At 57.9% G+C, this 20738-nt stretch overlaps 1 protein-coding gene across 2 annotated transcripts in view; it reads left to right on the top strand.

The window, feature by feature from the left end:
- IGSF3 (immunoglobulin superfamily member 3) overlaps window positions 1-11166 on the top strand; it is a 47126-nt gene extending 35960 nt beyond the window's left edge. For both annotated transcript variants that reach the window (XM_073551039.1, XM_073551038.1), the window contains exons 5-11: window positions 98-487; window positions 2032-2433; window positions 2891-3295; window positions 5969-6370; window positions 6896-7312; window positions 7513-7911; window positions 10072-11166. In XM_073551039.1, the coding sequence (XP_073407140.1) occupies window positions 98-487; window positions 2032-2433; window positions 2891-3295; window positions 5969-6370; window positions 6896-7312; window positions 7513-7911; window positions 10072-10322 (2666 nt within the window). In that variant the 3' untranslated portion in view covers window positions 10323-11166. The remainder of the gene's footprint in view (window positions 1-97; window positions 488-2031; window positions 2434-2890; window positions 3296-5968; window positions 6371-6895; window positions 7313-7512; window positions 7912-10071) is intronic.
- Window positions 11167-20738: the final 9572 nt, after the last annotated feature.

The raw sequence follows: 20738 nt of genomic DNA, 5'->3' as shown, positions 1-20738 counted from the left end.
TAATAATGCACCGCTCACATGTATACAGGTTGTCAGCAGCAGTAGGAGCTGGGGTATATAGGATATATCGTTTACCTGATCCATCTCTGTCCTGTAGATAAGGATTTCAATGTGCGGCTGGAGACGGACCGCCGTTCGTACAGCGCGGGAGAGAGCGCGGAGCTGCGGTGCATAATTGAGGCTCAGAACGCAGCGGATCGTATATTTGCGGTTTCCTGGGCCTTCAACAGCTCATTAATCGCCAGTCTGAGCCCCGGCGGAGTGGCCACGCTCACGGGAGACTACAGCCACCGAGAGAGTCAAGGAGAGCTGCGCGTGGCCCGGGAAAGTGACAGCGTCTTCTCACTGCGCATCTACCGGCTTCGCCCCGAAGACAGCGGCAAATACAACTGCAGAGTGACAGAGAGAGAAAGGTCGGCGTCTGGAGAGATGGCGGACCGCGACAGCAAGAGGCCCAAGAACATCCCCATCACTGTGTCCCTCCTGAGTAAGTTACCTCCACAGCCCACCTCCACCCTGATGCAGCCCCTGGGAGCAAACCGCTGCCACAACCGTCAGCCCTTGTGAGCGAGCCCCTGCCGTGGCATCAGCCCCTGTGAGCGAGCCCCTGCCGTGGCATCAGCCCCTGTGAGCGAGCCCCTGCCGTGGCATCAGCCCCTGTGAGCGAGCCCCTGCCGTGGCATCAGCCCCTGTGAGCGAGCCCCTGCCGTGGCATCAGCCCCTGTGAGCGAGCCCCTGCGAGCGTGCCTCCTGCCATAGCATCAGCTCCTGTGAGTGAGCCTTTGCCATAGCCCCTGTGAGCAAGCCCCTGCCGTGGCATCAGCCCCTGTGAGCGAGCCCCTGCCGTGGCATCAGCCCCTGTGAGCGAGCCCCTGCCATGGCATCAGCCCCTGTGAGCGAGCCCCTGCCGTGGCATCAGCCCCTGTGAGCGAGCCCCTGCCGTGGCATCAGCCCCTGTGAGCGAGCCCCATGCCGTGGCATCAGCCCCTGTGAGCGAGCCCCATGCCGTGGCATCAGCCCCTGTGAGCGAGCCCCATGCCGTGGCATCAGCCCCTGTGAGCGAGCCCCATGCCGTGGCATCAGCCCCTGTGAGCGAGCCCCATGCCGTGGCATCAGCCCCTGTGAGCGAGCCCCATGCCGTGGCATCAGCCCCTGTGAGCGAGCCCCATGCCGTGGCATCAGCCCCTGTGAGCGAGCCCCATGCCGTGGCATCAGCCCCTGTGAGCGAGCCCCATGCCGTGGCATCAGCCCCTGTGAGCGAGCCCCATGCCGTGGCATCAGCCCCTGTGAGCGAGCCCCATGCCGTGGCATCAGCCCCTGTGAGCGAGCCCCATGCCGTGGCATCAGCCCCTGTGAGCGAGCCCCATGCCGTGGCATCAGCCCCTGTGAGCGAGCCCCATGCCGTGGCATCAGCCCCTGTGAGCGAGCCCCATGCCGTGGCATCAGCCCCTGTGAGCGAGCCCCATGCCGTGGCATCAGCCCCTGTGAGCGAGCCCCATGCCGTGGCATCAGCCCCTGTGAGCGAGCCCCATGCCGTGGCATCAGCCCCTGTGAGCGAGCACCATGCCGTGGCATCAGCCCCTGCGAGCGAGCCCCTGCTATAGCGTCAGCCCCTGTGAGCGAGCCCCATGCCGTGGCATCAGCCCCTGTGAGCGAGCACCATGCCCTGGCATCAGCCCCTGCGAGTCAGCCCCTGCGAGCGCGCCCCCTGCCTTATCATCAGCTCCTGTGAGTGAGCCTCTGCCGTGGCATCAGCACCTGCGAGCGAGCCCCTGCCGTGGCGGTTGGCCCCTGCGAGCGAGACATGGCCGTTGGCCCCTGCAAGCAATTGAGCCACGGCCGTCGGCCCCTGTGAGCGAGGCCCTGCCACGGCACCCACGAGAGAGTCCTTGCCATGGTCTTCGGCACCCACAAGCGAGCAAGCCTCTGCCACAGAGTCGGTTTTGGACCCGCTCTCTGTGGCCTGGTGTGACTCGAGACCGGCATTCTCCGTATTTTGGGATGGTTCCTCATGGTTCTCCTCTCTTGCAGGGTCTTCGGTGACAGTAACAGTGGTGGCGAATTCCAGCTCGGTCCTGGAGGGCTCTCGCGTTTTCCTGACTTGTCTGGTGGCCTCGCTGTATGGGCCGCAGAGCCGCATCTCCGCTTCTTGGCACCTCCAGGACTCGCAGAGCCGCCAGAGAGAGGTGATCCAGCAGGATCGGGACGGCGTGACCTGGGCCAGCCAGGCATACAGAGAACGGGCCGCTACTGGAGCTCTGCGGATGGTGAGGTCTGGCTCCGACACCTTCACGCTAGAGCTGGAGAGCAGTCAGCACCAGGACGCCGGCTCGTACGAGTGCCGTGTGACGGAATGGCTGCCGACTTATGACGGAGACTGGCAGCGGCTGGGCGAGCGGTCCGCCAAGACCAGCGTGGATGTCACCATCCTGGGTGAGTCACTGCAGCCTCTCCTCCACTCACAGCCAGAGCTGTCATTACTCCGTACACCCTCACAGCTGACACCCCGGAGTGTGATAGGGGTTCGTACTGCAGCTCTGGGTGTGACTGCAGCGCTGGCGATGTCCCCTGGCGCATCTCTGTAGTCACTGGTGCGGCTCCATGGCGTGTGCCACGTGTAAGTGACAGACGCGGCTGAGTAACTGCGAGCAGTGACGCCCCCCGCACCTCACTGACAGTGTCACCACCGCCATGTGACCGCCAATTATGTGACTCGTGGCGATGGCGCACTAGTGTCAGCAGTGCAGAGTATTTCAGGAGAGGAGTGTGCCGCTCTTATAGGAAGTCGATGACTAAGAGTTACACACTAAAGGTGCCTGCGATCACTGCAGCACAGAGTATTTCAGCACATTGCTGGCTTTTCCTGATTTTCACCTTCCTCTTCCTCCAGAGACTGGTTTTTCGGTCACGGCCATTTCCCGCACCCCGGGCGTCAGCTACTATGATTCCTTCGACCTTCAGTGTATCCTGAAGCCTCACTATCCACCCTGGGTGGGCATCTCTGTGACCTGGCGATTCCAACCGGCCAGTGGCGGGGACACCCACGACCTGGTGACATTCAGCCGCTCCGGCGGGGTGCAGTGGGGAGAGCGGGCTGGAAACTTCCGGGGTCGGAGCATTGTGGAGAAAGGGGATTCCAGCCACAACGTGCGCCTGAGCGTGAGCCGGGCCAGCGAGTCCGAGGCCGGCAAGTACCAGTGTGTGGCCGAGCTGTGGAGGAGAGACTACAATGCCAGCTGGAGCCGCCTGGCGGAGAGGGCGTCCAACCTGCTGGAGATCCGAGTCCAGCGGCCAGGTGAGACCCCCGCCGTCACACAGCAAGGGAGAGTGTGCGAGGGAGCCAGGCGCGGCGTTCTCCGTCAGACTGGTAAATCCAGATATACTCCCTCCGTTGACGGGAGAGAAGCCAAGCGCACATGCATGGGCAGGGGGGGAGGGTGACATCACTAGTTTTGCTACCTGTAGCCACACACAGGTGTCCTGCCCTAGATATACACCGTGCAATGTACACTGCCCCTACAGCAACCAGCTGCCCTACTGACGTCCCCCCCTCCCAAGTGCCGCCCCACTGACCGACCCCCCCCCCCCTCTGTGCTGCCCTACCGACCTCTCCCCCCTGTCTGTGCTGCCCTACTGACCTCTCCCACTTCTCTGTGCCGCCCCACTGACCCCCCCCCCTCTGTGCTGCCCTACCGACCTCTCCCCCCTGTCTGTGCTGCCCTACTGACCTCTCCCACTTCTCTGTGCCGCCCCACTGACCTCCCCCCCCTCTGTGCTGCCCTACCGACCTCTCCCCCCTGTCTGTGCTGCCCTACTGACCTCTCCCACTTCTCTGTGCCGCCCCACTGACCTCCCCCCCCTCTGTGCTGCCCTACCGACCTCTCCCCCCTGTCTGTGCTGCCCTACTGACCTCTCCCACTTCTCTGTGCCGCCCCACTGACCTCCCCCCCCTCTGTGCTGCCCTACCGACCTCTCCCCCCTGTCTGTGCTGCCCTACTGACCTCTCCCACTTCTCTGTGCCGCCCCACTGACCTCCCCCCCCTCTGTGCTGCCCTACCGACCTCTCCCCCCTGTCTGTGCTGCCCTACTGACCTCTCCCCCCTGTCTGTGCTGCCCTACCGACCTCTCCCCCCTGTCTGTGCTGCCCTACTGACCTCTCCCCCCCCTCTGTGCTGCCCTACCGACCTCTCCCCCCTGTCTGTGCTGCCCTACTGACCTCTCCCACTTCTCTGTGCCGCCCCACTGACCTCTCCCCCCCCCCCTCTGTGCCGCCCTACTGACCTCTCTCCCCTGTCTGTGCTGCCCTACTGACATCTCCCACTTCTCTGTGCTGCCCTACTGACCTCTCCCACTTCTCTGTGCCGCCCTACTGACCTCTCCCCCCTCTCTGTGCCGCCCTACTGACCTCTCCCCCCTCTCTGTGCCGCCCTACTGACCTCTCCCCCCTCTCTGTGCCGCCCTACTGACCTCTCCCCCCTCTCTGTGCCGCCCCACTGACCTCTCCCCCCCCCCCCCCCTCTCGGTGCCGCCCCACTGATCGCTCCCCCCTCTTTGTACCTTGCTACTACATCTACCCCCTCTGCGCCACCCCTTGCCTCTCCCCCTTCCCTGTGCTGCACGTTGCATGTCCCTCCCCCTCTTGGTGCAGCCCTTTCTGTCTCTGTTCTCCTCTCTTCCGCCCCTCGCTTCTCCCTCCCCCTTCTCTGTGCCGCCCCTCACGTCTCCCCCTCTCAACAGCTCGTACACAGGCAGCCAGCAGTCGTGCTCCCCTGAATGTTGCGGTTCTGCCATGTTACGTATTTGCTGCGCTGCCACTGAGGAGACACTCATGATTATTAGAGATATGGAGGGTAGGCCCCACCCAGGAGGATAGGCCCCACCCAGGAGGATAGGCCCCACCCAGGAGGATAGGCCCCACCCAGGAGGATAGGCCCCACGCACTCCAAACTCGCTGTAAAATCAGCGGTGGGTGTCTATACATCGCCTCTATGGGTCCCTCCATCTGTGGGGTCTCATGATGTGGAGGTCTCATTGTGGGTGGGGTCCGCTGACTCTCCGTAACATCAGGCGCAGTTCAGTTCTCTGTATTTTCTGATCTCTCCCTTTCCGCACTGTCCTCCGCCCGTACGCCCACGCCTCGGGACTCTGTGCCTGTGGTTTCCCTGGAAACGCGTATCTCCTTAGTTACTGTTGCCTAGGAGGGAGGTGATGGCAGTCTGCGTGTCCCGGTATCTGTCGGGAAAAGAATAATTGGGACAACGGGAGTGAAGAGTCCGGAAGACGGAGTGATGAGCAGGCGCCAGGAGGGGATGAGGAAGGGCAAGTTCAGCGTGGTCGACCCGACCCTGCCTGCTCTCCATGCCTCAAGATCGCCTTGACACTGCCTGGACCACCCCCCACCGTGAGGTCACCCCAGTCCCTTCCCCCATGCCTTGAGATTGAGCTGGTCTGCTTAACCCCCCACCACCACCGCGAGGTCGCCCCGGCCATGCTTGCTCTCCCCGCCGCGAGGTCGCCCCGGCCATGCTTGCTCTCCCCGCCGCGAGGTCGCCCCGGCCATGTTTGCTCTCCCCGCCGCGAGGTCGCCCCGGCCATGCTTGCTCTCCCCGCCGCGAGGTCGCCCCGGCCATGCTTGCTCTCCCCGCCGCGAGGTCGCCCCGGCCATGCTTGCTCTCCCCGCCGCGAGGTCGCCCCGGCCATGCTTGCTCTCCCCGCCGCGAGGTCGCCCCGGCCATGCTTGCTCTCCCCGCCGCGAGGTCGCCCCGGCCATGCTTGCTCTCCCCGCCGCGAGGTCGCCCCGGCCATGCTTGCTCTCCCCGCCGCGAGGTCGCCCCGGCCATGCTTGCTCTCCCCGCCGCGAGGTCGCCCCGGCCATGCGGACGCCCGCCACATGAGTCTGTAGTGCAGTGAAGGTCGGTGGGTCGTATTTGTGGATGCTGGGTCCTCACCGCCGTCTCTTTTCTTTCAGTGTCACGACTGCAGATCAGTAAGGGGCAACGCTCGGTGGCGGTGCTGGAGGGATCGGCGGTGACCCTTTCCTGTACAGTGCGGGCACAGAGCAGCCCCGATGCCCGCTTTTCAGTGCTCTGGTTCGCTCAGGAACCCTCGGGGACAGACGGAAAACTGATTGTGCGCAGCGGTACAGGCATGGAGTACGGCACTTATGCCGAGGAGGCGGATCTAAAGGATCGGCTGCAGCTGGAGGAACTGACTCCTGGTCATTACACCCTCACCCTGCTAGGGGCACGACGGGAGGACAGCGGAGACTACTACTGCCAGGTGGAGGAGTGGGTGCTGGACCCCAACCAGGCCTGGTACCAGCTGGCCAAGGACGCGTCCGGACTGACAGAGGTCAACGTGAAAATGCCAGGTGAGAAACGGGTGGTGATCGCAGTGCGGGCAGAGGTGTATGGGGAAGGTCACGTGCTAATCAGGGAGCTGGCACCAGGCAGCGGCGCCAGTTAGAGAGGTAAGATGTGGGGGGGTGCCAGTTGGCGGCATACAATGTGGGGGGGTGCCAGTTGGCGGCATATGATGTGGGGGGGTGCCAGTCGGTGGCGTGCGATGTGTGGCGGGGGTGCCAGTCAGCGGTATACAATGGGGGGGGTGTCAGTTGGTGGCGTACGATGTGGGGGGTGCCAGACGGTGGCATGCGGTGTGGGGGAGGGGGTGCCAGTCAGCGGTATACGATGTGGGGGGTGTCAGTCGGTGGCGTACGATGTGGGGTGCCAGTCGACGGTATGTGATGGGGGGTGCCAATCTGCGGCGTACGATGTGGGGGGGTGCCGGTCAGCGGTATACGATGTGGGGGGGTGCCAGTCGGCTGCGTACGATGGGGGGTGCCAGTCAGCAGCGTACGATGTTGGTGTCCGACTCGCGTGCTCCTCCTCCGCAGATGACAACCTGCAGGTGGACCCGCTCCCCCGGAATCTTTCCTCTCTGGAGGGGGACAGCTTCGCGGTGATGTGCCAGGTGCTGAACCGCAGCCGCCCGCAGTCTCGCCTGTCCCTGGAGTGGCTGGTGTGGAGGGCCGGGGAGCCAGAGAGGAGGACGGTGGCGCGGTTCTCCCCAGATGGGATGACTCTGCCCCCCGATGAGGATGAAGAGCGAGGGAGCGGGGAGCTGCCCAGCCGCCTCCACCTGTCCCAGCCGTCGCCCGGGCTCTACGCGCTCACCCTGCAGCGGGCCGAGGAGCAGGACAGCGGGGCCTACAGCTGCCGGGTGCAGGAGTGGCTGCAGGACCCTCGGGGACACTGGTACAAGCGGGCAGACGAGCGCTCAGCCGCCACCTACGTCAGTGTGCGGCGCCCAGGTGAGTGCCGCCATCCTGTGTTACCGCCCATCTGTTACATTGTGTCAGCGCCGCGCTTTCTCTCAGGACACATTGTAGCAGCCCCTCAGCTGTGAGGAGTGTGAGGTCCGGTCGCTGACAGCCGCAGCTCTCCTGTGTCCCAGACCCGTCCATTATCGGTGATTACGTCTCAGCACTTAACCCCGTGTTGTCTCCCACAGACGCGGACCTGCAGCTGGACACGGCGCCCCAAAATATCTCTGTGGCGGCTGGCGGCCATTTCTCCCTGGACTGCACCATCCTGTCGCGCTCCGTGCCCGGCTCCCAGCTGGCCGTGTCCTGGTCGTTCCTCAGCGGCACTCGGGGACAAGGGGCTGAGGCCGTCCTGACCACCGACCGCTCCGGGGTGTGGAGCCCGCTCACCCCACGCTGGGAGGGCCGCCTGCAGCAGATCCAGCTCTCACCCACCATGTACAAACTGAGGGTCCCGCAGGCCGGCCCGGCCGACACCGGCAACTACACCTGCTCCATCCAGGAATGGATGATGGGGCCCCGCGGCGACTGGTACCTGCTGGCACAGGACGAAAGCCTGGTGGGATGGGTCACCGTGCAGAGCAAGGGTAAGTGACGGGCACCGAGGGAGGGCACGGGGTCCAGCTGAGCTCTGCCTGCTACATCAGCCTCCAGAGCTGCACTCAGGTCTTATGCTCCAGTCACCTCCAGAGCTGCACTCTCAGAGCTGCACTCAGGTCTTATGCTCCAGTCACCTCCAGAGCTGCAGTCACTATTCTGCTGTTACAATGTATCTTATCCTCCAGTCACCTCCAGAGCTGCACTCAGGTCTTTATGCTCCAGTCACTTCCAGAGCTGCACTCAGGTCTTTATGCTCCAGTCACCTCCAGAGCTGCACTCACATCATGTCTTATCCTCTATTCACCTCCCGAGCTGCCCCGTATCTCTTCTGGATGCCGTCCTGTGAGTGTATGTTTTATAGCTGGGTCGCTTTGTCCTGACTCTCGGCAGTGGACAATGGCCATCGGCTCTGGATGTGACTGGAGTATAGCACACCTCCTCCGCGTGGTACTGCGCTGTTGTTTGACCCATGTGCTTGCAGCTCTGGATGTGACTGGAGTAGAGCATGCCTCCTCTGCATGGCGCTGCGCTGCTGTCTGTCCCGTGTGATACTGTGCTGCTGTGTGTCCTGTCTGCTTGCAGCTCTGCATGTGCCTGGAGTACAGCACACCTTCTCCGTGTGGTGCTGGGCTGCTGTCTGACCCGTGTGCTTGCAGCTCTGGATGTGGCTGGAGTATAGCACGCCTCCTCTGTGTGGTGCTGGGCTGCTGTCTGACCCATGTGCATGCAGCTCTGGATGTGGCTGGAGTACAGCATGCCTCCTCTGCCTGGTGCTGGGCTGCTGTCTGACCCGTGTGCTTGCAGCTCTGGATGTGGCTGGAGTATAGCACGCCTCCTCCGTGTGCGTGCTGGGCTGCTGTCTGACCCGTTTGCGTGCAGCTCTGGATGTGGCTGGAGTACAGCACACTTCCTCCGCGTGGTGCTGGGCTGCTGTCTGACCCGTGTGCGTTCAGCTCTGGATGTGGCTGGAGTACAGCACGCCTCCTCCGTGTAGTGCTGGGCTGCTGTCTGACCCGTGTGTGTGTGTGCAGCTCTGGATGTGGCTGGAGTACAGCACACTTCCTCCGCGTGGTGCTGGGATGCTGTCTGACACGTGTGTGTTCAGCTCTGGATGTGGCTGGAGTACAGCACGCCTCCTCCGTGTGGTGTTGGGCTGCTGTCTGACCTGTGTGCGTGCAGCTCTGGATGTGGCTGGAGTATAGCACGCCTCCTCCGCGTGGTGCTGGGCTGCTGTCTGACCCGTGTGCGTGCAGCTCTGGATGTGGCTGGAGTACAGCACGCCTCCTCCGCGTGATGCTGGGCTGCTGTCTGACCCGTGTGCGTGCAGCTCTGGATGTGGCTGGAGTACAGCACACTTCCTCCGCGTGGTGCTGGGATGCTGTCTGACACGTGTGTGTTCAGCTCTGGATGTGGCTGGAGTACAGCACGCCTCCTCCGTGTGGTGTTGGGCTGCTGTCTGACCTGTGTGCGTGCAGCTCTGGATGTGGCTGGAGTATAGCACGCCTCCTCCGCGTGGTGCTGGGCTGCTGTCTGACCCGTGTGCGTGCAGCTCTGGATGTGGCTGGAGTACAGCACGCCTCCTCCGTGTGGTGCTGGGCTGCTGTCTGACCCGTGTGCGTGCAGCTCTGGATGTGGCTGGAGTACAGCACGCCTCCTCCGCGTGGTGCTGGGCTGCTGTCTGACCCGTGTGCGTTCAGCTCTGGATGTGGCTGGAGTACAGCACGCCTCCTCCGCGTGGTGCTGGGCTGCTGTCTGACCCGTGTGCGTTCAGCTCTGGATGTGGCTGGAGTACAGCACACTTCCTCCGCGTGGTGCTGGGATGCTGTCTGACACGTGTGTGTTCAGCTCTGGATGTGGCTGGAGTACAGCACGCCTCCTCCGTGTGGTGCTGGGCTGCTGTCTGACCCGTGTGCGTGCAGCTCTGGATGTGGCTGGAGTACAGCACGCCTCCTCCGCGTGATGCTGGGCTGCTGTCTGACCCGTGTGCGTTCAGCTCTGGATGTGGCTGGAGTACAGCACGCCTCCTCCGCGTGGTGCTGGGCTGCTGTCTGACCCGTGTGCGTTCAGCTCTGGATGTGGCTGGAGTACAGCACGCCTCCTCCGCGTGATGCTGGGCTGCTGTCTGACCCGTGCTCTCTCTCCCGTAGAGTCCACGCTGCAGTCCTTCATCTGCGCCAATGACGCGCTCTTCTACCTGGTCTTCTTCTACCCCTTCCCCATCTTTGGCATCCTCATCATCACCATCCTCCTCGTCAGGTTCCGCAGCCGACCGTCCGGTAAGACGGGCGAGGGCAAGAACGGCGTGCCGCTGCTGTGGATCAAGGAGCCGCACCTGAACTACTCGCCCACCTGCCTGGAGCCGCCGGTGCTCAGCATCCACCCGGGCACCATTGACTAGAGCTGCGCTCCTGCAGCCATGCTCATCTCAGCCAAGGGGAACGTGGGCAGAGCGAGCCGGGGGCATCTGTGCCGGCACCGGACCCTTCCCCTGGACTGCACCGCAGCTTTGTATATCTGCCCCGCCGGCTGCCCGCTGCTGCCCACGGGGCTTGTGCCACCTTTCTGGGAGGAGGCGCTGGCACTGCCCCCTGCTCTGGCAGTGGGGGGAGGCACAGACTCAGCAGGAAGATATTGTATCATTTCTCTAAGCATTTCACCCACCAGGACCGGTCTGTGGCCCCCGAGGGCCCGCTGCTCTTCCCGCCTCTAGGTGGGTACAGACATGATGCCATTGTATGTGCCCGCTCTGCCCGTGGATGGTATTTTATACATATCGTTTTTAACCCTTGATATTTCTGTATGTTTCTATGTTGCACTGTTGGATTATGGGTCGGTGCTGGACCGCGGCGCCACCGAAGGACCGAACTTTTAATATTACACTCCAGGAGTGAAAGTGTTATTGGTGGGCATCAGGCGGTCAGGTAGCCCAGTCTTCCTCTCTGCGAGCCCACGGAGAAGCCATCTTGAATCTGGTGGCTCAGGATGATTCAGTAATGGAAGGCAGTGGTTGGATTGTGTACAGAGGCGCCCCCTGCTGGACTCCGTCTTCCTTTTTATAAAATCCTGCTTCCTCGTTAATCTGGTCACTGGGTGTGAAATGGTTACTAAAGGACTGGAACCAAAACCTGAGAGCGACTGCTGCCCGCCGCTCGCTGCCACCGCCGCCCGTCTCCGCCAGCTTGTGATATGTTGCACTGAGCTTGTTTTTTATGATCTTTGACAGTAAAGTCTGTGTTCTGTTATTTCCTTGTCTGCGCATGATCACGGTGTGAGCGGGCAGCGCCGGGGAGGTCACGGTGTGAGCGGGCAGCGCCGGGGTGGTCACGGTGTGAGCGGGCAGCGCCGGGGAGGTCACGGTGTGAGCGGGCAGCGCCGGGGAGGTCACGGTGTGAGCGGGCAGCGCCGGGGAGGTCACGGTGTGAGCGGGCAGCGCCGGGGAGGTCACGGTGTGAGCGGGCAGCGCCGGGGTGGTCACGGTGTGAGCGGGCAGCGCCGGGGTGACGTGACTGCCATATGAAGAGCTGCTCCTCCTCGTCTGTGGCACCCCGCCTTTTGCGGGCTCTCACACTGTGGAAAGTCCATTGATCTACGTGGCCCAATGACCCAACTGTCACAGCCTAAATTCTCTGCACCTCTCCGTGGGTTCAGTGATGGTCAGTGGAGCAGCTCTGTATTCCTTCAGTTGGAGCTATGACGCCATGAGCTACTGTCATGTAGAACGTTCCTGGCTGTGGTTCTGTGAAGTGTCTCCCCTTGGAGAAGAATGGGAATCCCTTTTTATACCCACATCTGTGGTTCAGGTCATCATCCACAGGTCAGGGGGGAGGTGGGATGAGTTTAACGCTCATTGTTGAGTATTTAGTCAATCTGCATGGATCGTCCTTCTCTCTTTTGCAGGTCAGCACACTCGCTTGACTTATACAATGTGTATTCAACATATTAGCAAACGTCTATTGTTCAATTACCCTGTGTCTGTGTCCTCCAAAGACAGCAGACAATCTGCAGCCAAAACTACTCAAATCAATGTTGAAACAATAGTATTGTCTCCTGGCCTACTGATAATAAATGTCTGGATAGTTTAGATACAATGCGGTGTCGTCATGTACCTTCCCCATCTTAATTAGCCAGATGTGATAGGCTTCCATATCATCCTTCTCCACTTATTGGGGACAGTCCATCAGCAGGTCTTTAAGCAGAGACATTAATGTTGGAGGTCTCACCTTCATGAGAGCAAACTTTGTATCATTCAGTTTCCACGTCTTCCTTCAGAACAAACTCCACAATCCCCGTGCCATCCTTGTGCACATCAGCATAGCCGACAGCTCCAGCTTCTCTCATGTGATCTTGTAGATCCTGCCCAAATTCCCGCTGGGGTAAGATTCTGAGACGGGGTCCTCCATATCCTCCTTCTGGTCTTTGGTTTGACTGGGAAACGCCACACGTAATTGACTCCTTCTCTGTGGGTGATCAGTGTGTGAGCGGGCTGTGTCAGGGTCTCACACTTCAAAACGAGAATAACTGAAGCTACAGCTCCCCCCTCCGATTATATGAAGACTATCTGTATAAAATCACTTATATAATTATATACAGGAGATGCCCAGGTTATATGTACAGCTGGTGTAACCTGGGTATTTCCTGTATATAATATATATGTACAGCTGGTATAACCTGGGCATCTCCTGTATATAATTATATATGTACAGCCGGTATAACCTGGGCAACTCCTGTGTATAATTATATATCGGCTGCACTTATATAATTATACACAGGAGATGCCCAGGTTACACCAGCTGTACATATAACCTGGGCATCTCCTGTATATAATTATATATGTACAGCTGGAATAACCTGGGCATCTCCTGTATATAATTATATATGTACAGCTGGTGTAACCTGGGTATTTCCTGTATATAATGTATATGTACAGCTGGTATAACCTGGGCATCTCCTGTATATAATTATATACCGGCTGCACTTATAATTATATACAGGAGATGGCCGGGTTGTACCGGCTGTACATATATAACTATATACAGGAGATGCCCAGGTTATACCAGCTGTACATATATATTATATACAGGAAATACCCAGGTTACACCAGCTGTACATATATCATTATATAAAGGAGATGCCCAGGTTATACTGGCTGCACATACAGTGGGTTTGGAAAGTATTCACACCCCTTTACATTTCTCACTCATTGTTTCATGGCAGCCATTTGGTAAATTCACAAAAGTTAATTTTTTTTCTCATTAATGTACACTCTGCACCCCATCTTGACTGAAAAAAACCAGAAATGTAGAAATTTTAGCAAATTTATTAAAGAAGAAAAACTTAAATCTCCCATGGTCATAAGTATTCAGCCCCTTTGCTCAGACACTCATATTTAAGTCACATGCTGTCCATTTCCTTGTGATCCTCCTTGAGATGGTTCTACTCCTTCATTGGAGTCCAGCTGTGTGTAATTACACGGATAGGACTTGATTTGTAAAGGCGCACACCTGTCTATATAAGACCTCACAGTTCACAGTGCATGTCAGACCAAATGAGAATCATGAGGCCAAAGGAACTGGCCAAGGAGCTCAGAGACAGAATTGTGGCAAGTCACAGATCTGGCCATGGTTACAAAAGAATTTCTGCAGTATTCAAGGGTCCTAAGAGCACAGTGGCCTCCTTAATCCTTAAATGGAAGAAGTTTGGGACCAGCAGAAGTCTTCCTAGACCTGGCCGTCCAGCCAAACTGAGCAATCGTGGGAGAAGAGCCTTGGCGAGAGAGGTAAAGAAGAACCCCAAGATCACTGTGGCTGAGCTCCACAGATGCAGTAGGGAGATGGGAGAAAGTTCTACAAAGTCACCTATCACTGCAGCCCTCCACCAGTCGGGCCTTTATGGCAGTGACCCAACGGAAGCCTCTCCTCAGTGTCAGATATATGAAAGCCTGCATAGAGTTTGCTAAAAAGCACATGAATTACACCCAGACTATGAGAAATAAGATTCTCTGGTCTGATGAGGTGAAGATAGAACTTTTTGGTGATAATTCTAAGCGGTATGCGTGGAGAAAACCAGGCACTGCTCATCACCTGCCCAATACAATCCCTACAGTGAAACATGGTGGCAGCCTCATGCTATGGGGGTGTTTTTCAGCTGCAGGGACAGGATGACTGGTTGCAATTGAAGGAAACATTAATGCGGCCAAGTACAGAGAGATCCTGGATGAAAACCTCTTCCAGAGTGCTCTGGACCTCAGACTTGGCCGAAGGTTCATATTCCAACAAGACAATGACCCTAAGCACACAGCTAAAATAACAAAGGAGAGGCTTCAGAACAACTCTGTGACCATTCCAGACCGGCCCAGCCAGAGCCCTGGCCTAAACCAAATGGAGCATCTCTGGAGAGACCTGAAAATGGCTGTCCACCAACGTTCACCATCCAACCTGACGGAACTGGAGAGGATCTGCAAGGAAGAATGGCCGAGGATCCCCAAATCCAGGGGTGAAAAACTTGTGGCATCATTCCCAAGAAGACTCATGGCTGTACTAGCTCAAAAGGAGCTTCTACTCAATACTGAGAAAAGGGGCTGAATACTTATGACCATGTGATATTTCAGCTTTTCTTTTTTAATAAATTTGCTAAAATTTCTACATTTCTGTTTTTTCCGTCAGCATGGGGAGCAGAGTGTACATTAATGAGGAAAAAAATGAACTTTTTTGAATTTACCTAATGGCTGCAATGAAACCAAGAGTGAAAAATGTAAAGGGGTGTGAATACTTTCCGTACCTGCTGTATGTGCAGCCTTGTATCATGTTTGGCCTCCAGTTTTCACGCGGCAGAGTCTTTCTTCTGTTGTGCAGATAGCTGCTCCTGATTATCACCTCTCCACGCTCAGACGTGTTTTACAGCCCTTTCCTGTATGTCATTGGTGGCAGATATCCAGCCTGCACTCTCTCCCTCTAGCCCTCTCTCTCCCTCTCTCGCTCTGTATCTCGCGCTCTCTCTGTATCTCTCTCTCTCTCCACCTCTCTCTGTATCTCTCTCCACCTCTCTCTGTATCTCTCTCCACCTCTCTCTGTATCTCTCTCCAGCTCTCTCTCTCTGTGTATCTCTCTCTCTCTCTCTCTCTCTGTATCTCTCTCTCTCTCTCTGTATCTCTCTCTCTGTATCTCTCTCTCTGTGTGTCTCAGAGAGAGAGAGAGACAGAGACACACAGAGAGCGAGATACAGAGAGAGCCACACACAGAGAGAGACAGTGTGTCTCTGCCTCTCTCTCTCTGTGTGTGGGTCTCTCTCTTCATCTCTCTCTCTGTGTGTCTTTCTCTCTCCGAGAAGATGTACAGATTCCAAATCCGCACAACAAAGACGCATTACAATCTGCAGGAAATCAGCGAGCGTTTTCACCTGCGGTTTCTGCCAAGAGCTTCGGATTTTGTGCTGAAAATTCCGCCGACTAATCTGCAATGTGTGCGTGTAGCCTTACAACCTGACAGCGGTCGGCACCAAAGGGTACAGCGGTAACATGGATGGGAGCGCGACTCAGAGAGCGCCCCCTGCCTGCAGGAATCTGAAGGGTGCTCCAAACCATCAGTCACCGCACAGCCTCCTAGAATAGAGGATTGATGCCACCACCATTCCCTCAGACCAAACAGTGCGTCCGGATCTCCGGGGATCAGTCAGTGCGTCGCCCGCGGTCGTGTTGTCGAGCGCGATGCTGCGTTATGAATAGCTAATGATCACCGTGCGAGATCTGCGCAATATACATTCCCGGCCGCTCCAGTCCTTTCCCTCATAACCTTGAAGCAAAATACATGTAATTACGAGGAGAAGTGATCTGTTCAGATATCGGCCCCCGGGGGCCCCGACACTCCCTGATGATGAAATATTCAACGGCAGAAACAAAGAGGATTTATGTGCGAGGCTCCATGGGGCTCCGTCATCGGCAGCCATGGCGGGGGGTCAGCTGTATCCACAATGCTTGTATGAGGATGGGCCATGGAGGCTTCTGTTCAGGACGGGACTCTGACTGACCCTCTGCATGGCTGACGCGTCGTCTCGGGCCTCCATGGATCTGAGCCTTGATAAGATGCCAGTCTCTGTAATTTCAGGCTGACCTCACACGGCCCGGAGGTCGGCGTCTCACTGTCAAACATCTCTGAGGTCATCCATGATGTCATCTGGAGAGGAACCCATGCCAGCCCTGCTCTGCAGTAAGGGCCGGGACTAGGCATTTGGGTGCCCTGGTCAGATGAAGCCAATGGTGCCCTTCCTCCCTAAGGAAAGGAATGGGTCAGAGACTAAGGTAACAGGACCCCCATGTACCACCTCCCCTTCAGGTAACAGGATCCCCAATACACTACCTCCCCTTCAGGTAACAAGACCCTCAATGCACCACCTCCCCTCCAGGTACAGGACCCTCAATGCACCACCTCCCCTTCAGGTAACAGGATCCTCAGTGCACCACCTCCCCTTCAGGTAACAGGATCCTCAGTGCATCACCTCCCCTTCAGGTAACAGGATCCTCAGTGCATCACCTCCCCTTCATGTGACAGGGTCCCCAATGCACCACCTCCCCTTCAGGTAACAGGACCCTCAATGCACCCCCTCCCCTTCAGGTAACAGGACCCTCAATGCACCACCTCCCCTTCAGGTAACAGGATCCTCAGTGCACCACCTCCCCTTCAGGTAACAGGATCCTCAGTGCATCACCTCCCCTTCATGTGAAGGGGTCCCCAATGCACCACCGCCCCTTCAGGTAACAGGATCCTCAATGCACCACCTCCCCTTCAGTTAACAGGATCCCCAAGGCACCACCTCCCCTTCAGGTAACAGGATCCCCAAGGCACCACCTCCCCTTCAGGTAACAGGATCCTCAATGCACCACCTCCCCTTCAGTTAACAGGATCCCCAATACACCACCTCCCCTTCAGGTAACAGGGTCCACAATGCACCACCTCCCCTTCAGGTAACAGGACAATCAATGCATCACCTCCCCTTCATGTGACAGGATCCCCAAGGCACCACCTCCCCTTCAGGTAACAGGATCCCCAAGGCACTATCTCCCCTTCAGGGAACAGGATCCCCAAGGCACCACCTCCCCTTCAGGGAAGAGGATCCCCAATACACCACCTCCCCTTCAGGAAACAGGACCCTTAATGCACCACATCCCCTTCACAGAACAGGATCCCCAATGCACCACCTCCCCTTCAGGGAACAAGATCCCCAATACACCACCTCCCCTTCAGGAAACAGGACCCTCAATGCACCACCTCCCCCTCAGGGAACAGGACCCTCAATGCACCACCTCCCCTTCAGGAAACAGGACCCTCAATGCACCACCTCCCCTTCAGGGAACAGGATCCCCAAGGCACCACCTCCCCTTCACAGAACAGGACCCTCAATGCACCACCTCCCCTTCATGTGACAGGATCCTCAGTGCACCACCACTCCTTCAGGTAACAGGACCCTCAATGTACCATCTCCCCTTCAGGTGACAAGATCTCCAATGCACCACCTCCCCTTCATGTGACAGGATCCTCAGTGCATCACCTCCCCTTCAGGGGACAAGATCTCCAATGCACCACCTCCCCTTCATGTGACAGGATCCCCAAGGCACCACCTCCCCTTCAGGTAACAGGATCCCCAAGGCACCACCTCCCCTTCAGGTAACAGGATCCCCAAGGCACCACCTCCCCTTCAGGGAACAGGATCCCCAAGGCACCACCTCCCCTTCAGGGAAGAGGATCCCCAATACACCACCTCCCCTTCAGGAAACAGGACCCTTAATGCACCACATCCCCTTCACAGAACAGGATCCCCAATGCACCACCTCCCCTTCAGGGAACAAGATCCCCAATACACCACCTCCCCTTCAGGAAACAGGACCCTCAATGCACCACCTCCCCCTCAGGGAACAGGACCCTCAATGCACCACCTCCCCTTCAGGAAACAGGACCCTCAATGCACCACCTCCCCTTCAGGGAACAGGATCCCCAAGGCACCACCTCCCCTTCACAGAACAGGACCCTCAATGCACCACCTCCCCTTCATGTGACAGGATCCTCAGTGCACCACCACTCCTTCAGGTAACAGGACCCTCAATGTACCATCTCCCCTTCAGGTGACAAGATCTCCAATGCACCACCTCCCCTTCATGTGACAGGATCCTCAGTGCATCACCTCCCCTTCAGGGGACAAGATCTCCAATGCACCACCTCCCCTTCATGTGACAGGATCCCCAGTGCACCACCTCCCCTTCATGTGACAGGATCCTCAGTGCATCACCTCCCCTTCAGGGGACAAGATCTCCAATGCACCACCTCCTCTTCAGGTAACAGGATCCCCAATACACCACCTCCCCTTCAGGTAAAAGGACTCTCAATGCACCACCTCCCCTTCAGATAACAGGGTCCCCAACGCACCACCTCCCCTTCAGGTAAAAGGATGTCCAATGCACCACCTCCCCTTCATGTGACAGGATCCCCAGTGCACCACCTCCCCTTCAGGTAAAAGGATCCCCAATACACCACCTCCCCTTCAGGTAAAAGGACTCTCAATGCACCACCTCCCCTTCAGATAACAGGGTCCCCAACGCACCACCTCCCCTTCAGGTAACAGGATCCCCAATGCACCACCTCCCCTTCATGTGACAGGATCCTCAGTGCATCACCTCCCCTTCAGGGGACAAGATCTCCAATGCACCACCTCCCCTTCATGTGACAGGATCCCCAGTGCACCACCTCCTCTTCAGGTAACAGGATCCCCAATACACCACCTCCCCTTCAGGTAAAAGGACTCTCAATGCACCACCTCCCCTTCAGATAACAGGGTCCCCAACGCACCACCTCCCCTTCAGGTAAAAGGATGTCCAATGCACCACCTCCCCTTCATGTGACAGGATCCCCAGTGCACCACCTCCCCTTCAGGTAAAAGGATCCCCAATACACCACCTCCCCTTCAGGTAAAAGGACTCTCAATGCACCACCTCCCCTTCCGATAACAGGGTCCCCAACGCACCACCTCCCCTTCAGGTAACAGGATCCCCAATGCACCACATACCCTTCAAGTAACATGATCCTCAGTGCACCACCTCTCCTTCAGGTACCAGGATCCTCAATGCACCACCTCCTCTTCAGGTACCAGGGTCCCCAATGTACCACCTCCCCTTCAGGTAACAGGATCCTCAGTGCATCACCTCCCCTTCAGGTCACAGGACCCTCAATGCACCACCTCCCCTTCAGGTAACAGGATCCTCAGTGCACCACCTCCTCTTCAGGTACCAGGGTCCCCAATGCACCACCTCCCCTTCAGGTAACAGGACCCTCAATGCACCACATCCCCTTCACTGAACAGGATCCCCAATGCACCACCTCCCCTTCAGGGAACAAGATCCCCAATACACCACCTCCCCTTCAGGAAACAGGACCCTCAATGCACCACCTCCCCCTCAGGGAACAGGATCCCCAATACACCACCTCCCCTTCAGGAAACAGGACCCTCAATGCCCCACCTCCCCTTCAGGGAACAGGATCCCCAAGGCACCACCTCCCCTTCACAGAACAGGACCCTCAATGCACCACCTCCCCTTCATGTGACAGGATCCTCAGTGCACCACCACTCCTTCAGGTAACAGGACCCTCAATGTACCATCTCCCCTTCAGGTGACAAGATCTCCAATGCACCATCTCCCCTTCATGTGACAGGATCCTCAGTGCATCACCTCCCCTTCAGGGGACAAGATCTCCAATGCACCACCTCCCCTTCATGTGACAGGATCCCCAGTTCACCACCTCCTCTTCAGGTAACAGGATCCCCAATACACCACCTCCCCTTCAGGTAAAAGGACTCTCAATGCACCACCTCCCCTTCAGGTAAAAGGATGCCCAATGCACCACCTCCCCTTCAGGTAACAGGATCCCCAATGCACCACATCCCCTTCAAGTAACATGATCCTCAGTGCACCACCTCTCCTTCAGGTACCAGGATCCCCAATGCACCACCTCCTCTTCAGGTACCAGGGTCCCCAATGCACCACCTCCCCTTCAGGTAACAGGATCCTCAGTGCATCACCTCCCCTTCAGGTCACAGGACCCTCAATGCACCACCTCCCCTTCAGGTAACAGGATCCTCAGTGCACCACCTCCCCTTCAGGTAACAGGAACCTCAGTGCACCACCTCCTCTTCAGGTACCAGGGTCCCCAATGCACCACCTCCCCTTCAGGTGACAGGGTCCTCAGTGCATCACCTCCCCTTCATGTGACAGGGTCCCCAATGCACCACCTCCCCTTCAGGTAACAGGACCCTCAGTGCATCACCTCCCCTTCAGGTAACAGGACCCTCAATACACCACCTCCCCTTCAGGTAACAGGATCCCCAAGGCACCACCTCCCCTTCAGGTAACATGACCCTCAATGCACCACCTCCCCTTCATTTGACAGGATCCTCAGTGCATCGCCTCCCCTTCAGGTAACAGGACCCTCAATGCATCACCTCCCCTTCATGTGACAGGATCCTCAGTGCATCACCTCCCCTTCACGTAACAGGATCCCCAAGGCACCACCTCCCCTTCAGGTAACAGGATCCCCAATGCACCAACTCCCATTCAGGGAACAGGATCCCCAAGGCACCACCTCCCCTTCAGGTAACAGGATCCCCAATGCACCACCTCCCCTTCAGGGAACAGGATCCCCAATACACCTCCTCCCCTTCAGGAAAAAGGACCCTCAATGCACCACCTCCCCCTCAGGGAACAGGATCCCCAATACACCACCTCCCCTTCAGGGAACAGGATCCCCAATACACCTCCTCCCCTTCAGGAAAAGAC

Source organism: Dendrobates tinctorius, unplaced genomic scaffold, assembly GCF_039654945.1.
Source record: "Dendrobates tinctorius isolate UK_male_01 unplaced genomic scaffold, ASM3965494v1 ptg000172l, whole genome shotgun sequence".
NCBI lineage: Eukaryota > Metazoa > Chordata > Amphibia > Anura > Dendrobatidae > Dendrobates > Dendrobates tinctorius.
Note: the sequence above shows the minus strand (reverse complement) of the source record. Positions and strands in the feature narration are given on the sequence as shown.